Source organism: Colossoma macropomum, unplaced genomic scaffold, assembly GCF_904425465.1.
Source record: "Colossoma macropomum unplaced genomic scaffold, Colossoma_macropomum, whole genome shotgun sequence".
In the NCBI taxonomy this organism is placed as follows: Eukaryota; Metazoa; Chordata; class Actinopteri; order Characiformes; family Serrasalmidae; genus Colossoma; species Colossoma macropomum.
Window position 1 is genome coordinate 33,672,267 of NW_023494800.1, and position 11,764 is coordinate 33,684,030.

The window sequence follows — 11,764 nt, forward strand, 5'->3', positions numbered from 1 at the left end:
ACACTACTGCATATTTTAGTACACACAATTCCTGTTTAATTGCTGATTTTAACATACTGGGGAACGATAAACATAAAATGTGGCCTGTGCAAAAGTTGTGGCACATTGTATACTGCATGTTTAATTTGTTGCAGTATATTAAACTCAGAAAATAAATAGGCTAAATTTTCTCTGCAGACGGCTGCAGTAATACATTTCCACTTAGAAAATCAACAAAATATGTCATCTGAGTGGGGTCGCTCAAAGGTTTGCATACAAATGTACATCAGAGGTCACCAACTCTGGTTCTTGAGGGCCTTAGACATACACAGTTTGGTCATTTCTCTGCTCCAATGGACCTGATTCAAGTCAGCATTCAGTTGTGTTGGAGCCACAGAGTTCTGTATGATGGGACGACAGGCTCATTAATCTGTCTATATCCTATATGTGGCATATAGGGACAATAAAACTCTACAATTAAGCTAATATCTTCTATGGGACTTCCAATGGCATGTTAGCAGTAAACTTACGCTGGTGTACATTTTCAGGTCACTCTAGATTAAACAGCAAGATCTGAAGCTTGTAAAAGATGATCCATGTTTTATTTGAAGCTTGTAACAGAAATTAACATACATTTGAGCCTGTATATTTCAGTTTCAAGGTTTCAATCATCCATAAGACACAACATTAGGGCTGGGTAATATGACTTTTTATTTATTTATTTATTTCCCCCCGATTTTCTCCCCAATTTAGACGCATTCAATTCCACCCACAATATGACAATATTCTATTGTTATTGTGCTAAATTATGGCACAATAGACTTTTCTGAGTAAATAGTGGGTATCATCAGTACTTAAAGAGCCCTGAGTATCTACATGTCTCATTACAAAGACAGGAAAATTAGGCCTGTTTAATTGGATGTAGTGCAGTTTGCAAAACACTGAATAAAATCCACTGGAGTTATAGGTTTTTCATTATTATTATTTCTATTATTATTATTATTATTATTATTATTGTGTTGCTTAAATATGACACTACAGGTTCTATTTTGTCTGTACCAACTTCTTAAAAATCATAAAAACTAAATATTGTGATGCTAATCGTGTATTGTGATGTGATATTTTTGCCATATCGCCCACCCCTACACTGCACCATGACACGACACTGCCAAGCCCTACAGGCGAAATGTAAACTTAGCTAATGAAGCCTAACCAGAACCTTTGCTTTACTTTCTGAAAGCGCACAATGCTACCAAGATTAGCATTAGCAGGAGGATTTGGGAACTATCTAACAGCCAATCTGGCTTAAGCCATTCTGCCATAAACGTACTCGAGGCCGCTGAGGGTGCCCCGCCCAAATAAATTCGGACAATGCAGGCTGAGATCTTTTAAAGTAATTGGGTTGAGGCGCTATGGGGGATGAACAAAGAAAAACAGACCGCAGAACATCCAGTTTATCAGTACATCTGTCGTACAATGTTAAGAATGCGACAAACAACAAAGTCCTAATTTTAACACCCCGCTATGAGGGCCTCTCAGCAGTGGAAGGTCAGGAACATCCGAGGGCAGGAGCAGATGACCTCAAGCGCCATTCTCCAGACACACGAGAAGATATTTACTCTGAGATCAGCCTATATTTAGAGGACACTGTCAGCCCATCAGGAAACAATTAGGGAGATTGTGCTCTTTCTCTCGGAGATTACCAGCAAACGAGGAGACGAGACGGGGTGTTTAATGGCCGTAATGGTGAAGGCCTGGACTGAAGCCCGGACCCATTCTTAGGATAATCGCGTTATTTAATCAGCTGTCCATTTCATCTTCACTTCATTCCTATCTTGATCTGGTTAATGTATGAACTGCATGTTTTCTGGAGTTGGAGCACCTCCACCGTGCCTGGTGTTCCAAAGGAAAAGATACGACTTCCCATTCGACGTGTAGGGCGTCACATACAGTCACACGCTTGTAACTCCAGCTCTACACTACTTTCCGTTTTCAGAGATGAGCGAGCTCGACCAGGGCGCTGTACGGTGATCGGTATGTTTTGGTGCTTTCCCACAGTCCAACATTAGTGTTTGTATGAGGCTGAAGGTGGCCTTCCTTCTAAAATTTTCTGTTCCACCTCAAACGGTGCAGCAGTTACATTCTGGGGCATTTAGGCACTGCACAGTTTAATTTGGAACAGAAATTTGCTGGTACCAGAATGTAACTACTACACGGTTTAAGGTGGAACGGAAATTCACTGACACAAGAACATAACTGCTGTACCATTTAAGGTGGAACAAAAGTTTACTGGCACCAGAATGTAACGGCTGTACAATTCAAGGTGGAACGGAAATTCACTGGTGCCAGAAAATAATTACTGCATGGTTTAAGGTGGAACTGAAATTTGCTGGCACCAGAATGCAATTGCTACAGGGTTTAAGGTGGAACAGAAATTCACTGACAAGAACATAACTGCTGTATCGTTTAAGGTGGAATGCAAAAAAAAAAAAAGCTAGCGAATAGGAAGCCATCAGCCTCATACTAGCACTAACAATAACTTTAAAAGCACCAAAACATATTGATAAACACAAGTTTACTGGATAATCTATCTAACGTTAGATACGTAAGGTAAACAACGTAATTGTTTTTTATTCATAGATAAATGTCACTCTTTCTCTGGAACACAGACAGGTTTTTACGTTCTCATATCCGCAGCACTCGTCCTTCCAGCACTGAAGCAGCCTCAGTAGTCTACTTTTAATGTAGACCCTGTCACACTTGCTCATCTCTGAAAATGAAAACTGCTCCACCAAATGTGTGAAAACGTTTCTATTACTGCTTATTTAACATATTGGAAGAAATAACAATGCCCAAAATGTGGCCTGTGCAAAAGTTGAGTCGTTTTTATTTGACCCCTCCAAGACGTTAAACATACTGAACAAAATAAAAATTAAACATAAAAGTTTTGCACTAAAAAAAGGCACATTTAAGCTCCCTGTAGAGGACATGGTCACTTATTTTCACTTAAAAATGAACACAGCAAAGCTGACCAAGGGTTGTCAAACCTTTGCTTACAACTGTAACAATATGATGGTACTGTATGGTTTGAGCCGAGGCTCTTGAAATAATATGAATATATGAATAATAAACAAGCAGGCCCACAATGCGGGCGGATCATCCTTCTGCCGCAAAAAAAGCTTCCTCTTTACTTCAAAATTGACTACAAGAGAAAAGCACTCTACTCGTGAGTGCATCTTAGCCTGCGGTTAGCGTGTTAGCTCGTGGTCAGTGTGTTAGCTTGTGGTCAGTGTGTTAGCTCATGGCTGCCAATGGCATGTCTGTACGCTTCATCCTTCTCGGTCAGTCATGGAACTACAACAAAAACAGCTCAACAGTTCAGCTCTGTGGCTGTTAAGCTCAGATTGTACATCCTCTGCTTTTTTTCACAGTTTCTGTGCAGCTGACAAACCAGTGTGAGTTAATCTGGCAAAACTCACACAAAAATGGTAACACAAACTCTGTAACATCTACAGTAATACTAGGGATGCACGATGATATCAGAATTGTATCAGTATCGTAGATATTTGCCCAAAAGACATTATTATCAACAGATGTTTGTATTTGACCAATATTTCAAAACGATCTGAGGAGGTATGTACTGTACCCCAGGAGGGCAAAAGGTTGAGGTGACACTGGCTTGCTGTGCTCAAATGTCTGCATTTTTTTTTGCATTTGTAAGCCTCTACTATTAAATGCTACATTTTTTCAGTATGCAAAGATACTGAAATCTAAATCTCTATAATGTTCATATGATCCACACAGTCACTCTGACAGACTGCAATACACTACAGGAAGTGTAGGGGGCGATATGGCTTCTACTGTTTCCTTTAAAAAGCCTCTATAATGTTCATATGATCCACACAGTCATTCTGACAGACTGTAATACACTACAGGAAGTGTAGGGGGCGATATAGCTTCTACTGTTTCATTTAAAAAGCCTCTATAATGTTCATATGATCCACACAGTCACTCTGACAGACTGTAATACACTACAGGAAGTGTAGGGGGCGATATGGCTTCTACTGTTTCCTTTAAAAAGCCTCTATAATGTTCATATGATCCACACAGTCACTCTGACAGACTGTAATACACTACAGGAAGTGTAGGGGGCGATATGGCTTCTACTGTTTCCTTTAAAAAGCCTCTATAATGTTCATATGATCCACACAGTCATTCTGACAGACACACTGGTTGCAGCTCTAATACACACACTGACCTTCTCAAACAGGGCCTTGGCCTGCTCTCCCTCTTTCTTATCCAGCACGCCCGTGTCCGAGCGGTCCACAATGCCCTGTTCTATGCGGGATTTAGTCCGCTGCAGCATGGGCACACTAGCCTCCACGTCCTGGTCACTAATGCTGGACGTTTTCTTGTCAATGAAGCCGTCTGCCTTGCCTGGGGGTTTGGGGTCAGTCTCCTCCACCACGGTCTCGGACAGGGCCCGAGTGGTCCAAGGGGAGTCGAAGCACTTCAGCAGGATGGACACGAAGTGCTCCAGCTTGGAGCTGGTCCGGGGGAACTTGAACCAGAAGTTGCTGCAGGCCAGGAAGATGAGGGTGTGCAGCAGCACCAGGTAGGGGAAGTACTTGGCGAACCAGTGCAGGTTGTTCTCGTAGCACACGGCGTCCACGTAGTTGTACTGGTGTCGGTCCAGTTCATACTGGATCCCCCGCGGCTCCGAGCTGGGCCGGACGCTGGTGTTTAGTGGTGCGCAGCTCTCGTTCACCACCCACTTACAGGGCAGACAGATCATCTTATCCTGGGTCACCTGGAGCAGAACAAACACAAACTACTGCTCTTATCTGAGTTTTACACACTTATATATTCCACAACGGAAGAAATGCCTGGAAAATGAATCATTTACTCTATACAAATAATCTGAATCATTTACATTTCAGTATCCAGGCTGAGGTCTAGTGAAAAAGTGGAACGTAAATCAAACTTTCCCCCGTTCATAGCCGGCTCTAGCCTTATGAGGGCCCTAAGCGGGATTCATTTTGGGCCCCCTCATCTTGCTAGCTTAGGGGTCGGCAACATGCGGCTCCACAGCAGAATTAGATTTTAGATTAAAATAATCCTCTTTTACAGTAAAATAAAGCTCTGCTGGTCGTTCAACACAGTTTAACAATAAATGGTCTTAAACTCTGGAGTTAATGTAGAACTGCTAATTCACCCTTTAACCCTGAAGATCAGCGCAGACTGCTGGTCACCATAGCAACACAGACAACAATCTCGCCTAGCCAGTAGCTAACGAAACAGCAAAAAGAAAGATTTAAGATGAACATCGATAATTTGGAAACGAATGGACATATTTGTGCTTATAATCACTCCAGCTGGTTTCCTGATACGTTTAATCTGCAACGAGAAACTCAAACACCAAAAAGTCATGAAGATGAAGTCAGTTTCTTGTTTGAATTATCCCGTTCCACCTTAAATGTTGCTGCAGTTACATTCCAGCACCTCAGGCACCATTTAAGGTGGAACGGTAAAATTCGAACAAGAAGCTTGTGAAAGAGAAGCGACTCCAGCCTCGCAAAAAGTTGAACACTGAGAGACATTTTAGAAGAAACTGTTCTACTTTTGAGGAAAAGTTTCCTGCTGGAGATGCGAGAAAAGCAGCTATAGCTGAGCTAAAGCTTAAAGCAGAGCAAAGCAAGTGTGTTTTCATTTATATTGTATTTTTTATCCTATCCTAGAACATCAGCACATAGTGAGACATATTTACAGCCAAGATGGTGAAATGAACAAAGTGTTGTGGCTCCCAAAGTGGTTTGATTTTTGTTGGAAGGACAAAATGGCTCTTCTTAACATTTGGGGTGCCGACCCCTGTGCTAGCTGATGTAGTGGATAACTAATAACAGTGACCACCACAAGCTCTCAGAAGTATGTAGATTTATTACTGGCTAAATTGTGTTGCTCATGACTAGATGCTCGTTTGGGGTTCTAATGAGATACAATATAAGTTACAGACAGGGCTCTGTCTCACCACGCTAATCCAGCTAAGTTAAGCTTAGTTTAATATAGCAGTGGAGACAGGTGTGCTTTTTTAGCATTATAAATGCTTTACATTCTTGCTAGCACAATTTCCTTTTCCTTCTTAAACTCTTTATCCTTTACACGATTGGCTATTCGGCCTCATGAAATGGCATAAGCTTATGTTGCTTACCAGATAGAGCTGGGTGCCCAATCTCACATCCCCGTCCTAATCTTACGTCCCCTGGCTTCCGCTCACGGTATTCACAGTGTTATTGGATGAATCATACATTGAATACATTCTGATTATAGATGAAGACTGAGGTGTTTATTCTCACTCTACTCAACAATCAGATAGAATATCTCTGTTTTCATGCTCACTACAAGTAATCAGATCCAAAATGACACGCATGCGTAGAGAACCACTTAGTGTAGACGTTACCATGACAACGAGCATCACGTGAGTCCAGTCAGAGTGAGATGAGCAGCAGTGAGCAGCGCTTGTGTTTTTATTTACTTTAAAATGGTGTCAGATTCAGGAAAACGTCCTTCACATGTCCTTATTAAAGAAGGCCGAGAGGAAGACGTCGTGTTCTGAGACACATAAGCTGGACGTCCGTCCCACCGCCGTCTTTTAAAGATCAGAGCATAAACTTCGTCTCCTCTGCACACCAGTTTCTGCTCCGCCATGTTGAACGGTATAAACTTTCACTATGACGTGACGAACATGATCAGAACGGGCCTAAACTTTTCGATAGGGAATGTAATCAGATACAGGCGTTTACACTGATATTATTCTTCTATTTAACTGATTATTTACAGGATTACCCACCTCGATCAATCGGACAGAAACTGTATTCTGAATGGCCTCAACCAAACTAGTCTATTCTGACTGAGGTGTACACGTGGACGTATTTTATTCTGATTGAGCTATTAGTCGGTTTATAAACGGGTTATGAAGCTGCATGTAGAGGCTAGTCACACATTTTACAGTTAACTGTACTCACTGCATGAAAGTGAAAACTAACGTGCTAACTCTGGCTGAGGGTCCTTGGGAAGAGAAATCAGGACAGGGATGCGAGATTGGGCTTCACACTGGCTCTGACAGTGACTATAAAAGACAGGAGAGTTGGAGGGATCCGGATGTAGTTGGGTCACCTGCAGTGTTCCTCCAAACACAGCGATCATGAGCATGACGATGGAGATGTAGTCGGTGAAGACGTCCCACCATGGCTTCAGGATCCGGTACGCCGGCTGCGTGTCAGCAAAATACCGCAACTCAGTGATGGGAATCATGATGGATTACCTGAGAGAGAGAGAGAGAGAGAGAGAGAGAGAGAGAGAGAGAGAGAGAGAGAGAGAGAGAGAGAGAGAGAGACAGACAGACAGACAGACAGACAGACAGACAGACAGAGAGAGAGAGAGAGAGAGAGAGAGAGAGAGAGAGAGAGAGAGAGAGAGAGAGAGAGAGCTTGGTAAATACAAGCAAGCAAGCACATAAATTCTTAAGTACTTTTAAAATCAATAAGCTGAACAAAGAACGGAGGAACTATTTACACAATAAAAATCAACACAAAGCAAATCTGTTCTTCCTTTTGCACAACAGCAGCCCCAGAATCATAATTAGCGCAAAATAAATGAGCTCGTACATTATTAACCCTTTTGTTGCCATATGAGGGCTAAAGCAGAGCTAACAGCAGGTTTTACAGTGATCTGGCTGTGTGTTTGTGCTGTATTACTGGGTTGTGGGATGTTAGAGCTGGTTTCTCTCAGTGAGGGCTAGTGAGGGCAGGTTCCTCTGAGTGTTCTGATGTGTGAAATCATGTCGCTATTTTTAACCCTTTGTTTATAATATGAAGGCTAAAAGCAGAGATGTAGTATAACAGTAGCGAGTGGGTTTGGGTGATTTGGTTTTTTGGTTTAGCTGGATTTCTGGCTGATGGACGGTCACAGGTGGATGAAACCACTTTGGACGGTGAGGGTGGAGTCTGATGAGTGATCTGATGTGTGAATCATGTCGCTGTTTTAACCCTTTGCTGGAATATGAAGGACAAAAGCAGAGCAATAATATCAGGATTTTGGGTGATTTTCTGAGCCAAATTACTCACTGATGATGACGTCACAGCTCAATGACGTCACACTAGCTAATTTGAACTGAGTCTGCTGAACGGTCTGATGTGTGTATCATGTCTGTAGTCTAAACTGCTCTGAAGTTATGAAGCCTAGAAGTTACCCAAGCGTTAAACATTCTAATCAGTTTCAATCAGTTCTAACGTTCCAGTATCAACGCAGCTGAAGGAGTCAAATCAGATGTATCAATGCACTGTTTACTCCCCTACAATTGAGTGTTTAGTGGTAAAAAAACCCTAAGACACTTTTCTAGACTCTGACAATGTCACATGACCTAGATTCTTCTGATTGGTTCATCGACCTCCTATTAAATCATAGCAGATGTTATAAATGGCACAGTTTCTTTGCAGTAATTTCGCCATACTAAGAGGCCACTTCAGCACTGGTCACTGTTCAGCGTGGGAAAACATGGCAGAAGAGACGGAGACACGCAGGACACTACAGGAAGTCGTTTTGTTTTTATACCTTATAAGGTCATACCACATGAGCTCATAACAGGCAGATGTTTAAAAGTGATTAGAGGGATGCAGTTACCACCAGCAAGCGAAAGGCAGAAGAAGATCTAAACAGGAAGAATGAGGCAGAGCTGAACGTCAGAAAGAGAAAGGAGTTGAGTTAGTGTCATTGCTAGTGACGATTCATTCTTTTATATTCCTGCCAACCAGCCATTAATTACAAGCTATTCAGTTTTCAGATCGTTCTGAGAATATTAGATATAAGATCATCCACTTGCATAAAGAAGGAGAAAGCCTGAAAAAACAAGACATTCAAAAAATGAGTAATGACCACTCCTAACAACCACCTGGAAGAGCTGGTCGACCCCAAAACTGCCAGATAAACAGCACTTAAAGCTTTCATCTCTGAGATAGAGGAGAAAATCAAGCTGCTTCAGATCTGAAAACATCCACAGGTGTTTCTGTCCATCCTTCCACTGTGAGAAGACGACTCAGCGCTGTGGGTCTGAAAGGATGTGTAGCTGTCAAGAAGAACCTCACTGAGAAAAAGAGACACATCAAACAAAGAAGCTGAACGATGGACTGACCACCCCAGAGTCCAGACCTCAACACCACTGAATGTGTTTGATTACTTCAGAAAATCATCAACCAGCTTCTAAGACTGAACTTTGGAGGTGTGTCTGCAGATTCTTTGAGGAACTAAAAGTGAGTCTCCTGAAAGGAATGGAAGCTGGAATGAAGGTAAAGAGTGACAACGTTTTCTTCCTGCTGCTGAAAAATGAATAACTTGTACATAATGGCTATTTTGACTGGAAATTAAATCAAATTAAAATATCAGCATGGAATAATAAGAGTTGTCATTACCGAAACATTTCCTGCAAGTAAACCTTTTTTTGTTTTATTAAGAATATGATGCTTTCCTGTGTGAACAGCTGTTCAAAGCTGTGTTTGTTTGTCATGTACTGGCTGTGTTATTGAGTTCTGCTCAAAATAAGTCAAAATTGTCACTACCGAAACAGTCTGAGAAACTGGGTACATGAATGCTTAAACATAACCCTTTAGGCAGAGGGGTGGTATCTGTACTATATGAAATTATCCAAAGAGTTAGTACATTCATCATCAATATGCAAAAGACATGGACTACTACAGTTTGAAGTGCTACATAGATTACATCTATCCAGAAATAAATTGGCAAGAATATATCCAGATACAGACCCAACCTGTCTTAAGTGTAAGCGGGACCGAGGCACCTTAAGCCATATGTTTTGGTCATGCCCAAAATTGCTGGATTTTTGGCTAGGCATCTTTAATACTTTTTCACATATCTGGAACACACATTTCGAACCTAATGCCCTTACGGCTTTGTTTGGGGTAGTTCCAGAAGATACCCAAGCAACTTCAGAACAGTCAGAAGTCATAGCCTTTTCCACGTTATTGGCTAGGCGCATGATCCTCCGTAGGTGGAAGAGGGCCGAGGCACCATCCCATAAAAAGTGGATCAAAGAGGTTATGGCACATCTTAAACTTGAACATTTGAAGCACATTATCAGAGGTTCAACCAGGAGGTTTTATAAATGCTGGCAACCATTTTTGACACATTTTGAGACTGAGCATTCTCACTCATTAAACATATCAAAGGTCCTGTAATGTGTTTTAATTAATTAATTAATTATTTTTTTTCTTCTTCTTCTTCTTTTTCCCTTCTCATTTTCCCCTCATTTGTTTTTCTCCCCTTGACTTTAGTTAGGTCTTAGAACATGTGTATGCAAGGATTGCTGTTGGGGGGTTTTGGGGCCAGGAGAATTTGTCTAGAAGTTGTCTGGTAGTGTTTGTGCATAAATATTGAAAAATCAATAAAAACATTTGAATAATAATTGTCTTGGTAGTGACTAAATGGAACGATCAATCATTTGCTTTAATAAAATAATCATAATTAAGGTTTAGGGTCACTCAAAGCAGAAGGATGTTAGTCTAAAGTCCAAGTCAGTTAAAGTCCTAAATGTGTTTCGGCTCTGACTTTAAACCAGTTCAGTAGAATCATCCATATGATACAGTGTGATGTTCTGATTAGTCACAATGTGTTCCCTAAACTTTCTTCCACCTCGTCCTATATGCTTACTCATCTCTGTAATGACCACCACAGCGTGCGCACGCACACACACACACACACACCCTTTCTCTTTGTCCTTCTGTCAGGATCGAAACACACTCCTATGTCTGCAGATTGTACAAACACAGCAGATTCACACTCAGCACAGTATCATATTCTGTGTGCGAGAACTATTTCATCGATTTAAACGATAGTTTGACCAAATTAACACACTTTCTGACCCCCTTCATACCAAATGCAGTCATCTAAGACATGTTTGGTGTCTGAAGTTTGCTTTTGTCAGTTTTGTGTTGCTAAAACAGTAATGGAAGTTTATTAGCAACCCCAATTAGCATCATGCAAACTGCACACTTAATCACCACAATCCCCTTAAAACATGTCAAGTTGTTAAAAGTACTCCTAAAATCATAATTTAACCCCCCCCCCCCCCCCCCCACCCCCTCAAAAACCTACGTTGAATAGGAAACAACCAAACATGGTGGAGGAACACCGCTAAACCTCAACACAACCACCACCCAAACAGTACCTGCTCTGTGGGGGTCCTGAACATTGAAGAACAGGGTAGCACAGTATGAAACAGATGGACTACAGTCTGTAACTGTGGAACTACGAAGTGAAACTATATGGTCAGTGGAGCTGATAAAATGGACAACTGGTGTAGAAACGAGGAGATATTAGAGATGCACGATCCCAGTTCTTCTCTTCTGATACCTGAACTCTGGGTATCGGCCGATACAGAAATTAAATATGAACAGTTACTAACATCAGAACTGTAAGCACATTTTTTTTGTATTGAAAGACAACAGCTTTTTCTGTGTAGGCTACATAGGTACACAAGAGCAAATAAATATTTTTGTTTATGATTTTTTTGTGTAGTTATTAGATATGTCTGTTGTGACAATAGTCATGTAAAAACACAAAACTAAACGTGAGAACAATTCTCATGTTTAAAACATTTTTACAGGGTTGTAGTTCTGGATGGAGGAGTTTTAAGCTGTGCGTGTGTGTGCTGTGTAATTGGCTGTTTAGCCTAATGGTTAAGTCACTCATCCCCATATGGGAGAGCAGGATTTGG

At 41.3% G+C, this 11,764-nt stretch overlaps 1 protein-coding gene across 4 annotated transcripts in view; it reads right to left on the reverse strand.

The window, feature by feature from the left end:
* The window catches only part of lrrc8aa (leucine rich repeat containing 8 VRAC subunit Aa), a 49,049-nt gene that overhangs the window by 14,475 nt on the left and 22,810 nt on the right, over positions 1–11,764 (reverse strand). For 3 of the 4 annotated variants that reach the window (XM_036589059.1, XM_036589061.1, XM_036589060.1), the window contains exons 2-3: positions 7,153–7,300; positions 4,238–4,789 (exon numbers count right to left, since the gene is read on the reverse strand). In XM_036589059.1, the coding sequence (XP_036444952.1) occupies positions 4,238–4,789; positions 7,153–7,290 (690 nt within the window). In that variant the 5' untranslated portion in view covers positions 7,291–7,300. Of the gene's footprint in view, positions 1–4,237; positions 4,790–7,152; positions 7,301–9,542; positions 9,554–11,764 lie in introns of those variants that run through there. The other variant, XM_036589062.1, reaches the window with a different exon arrangement.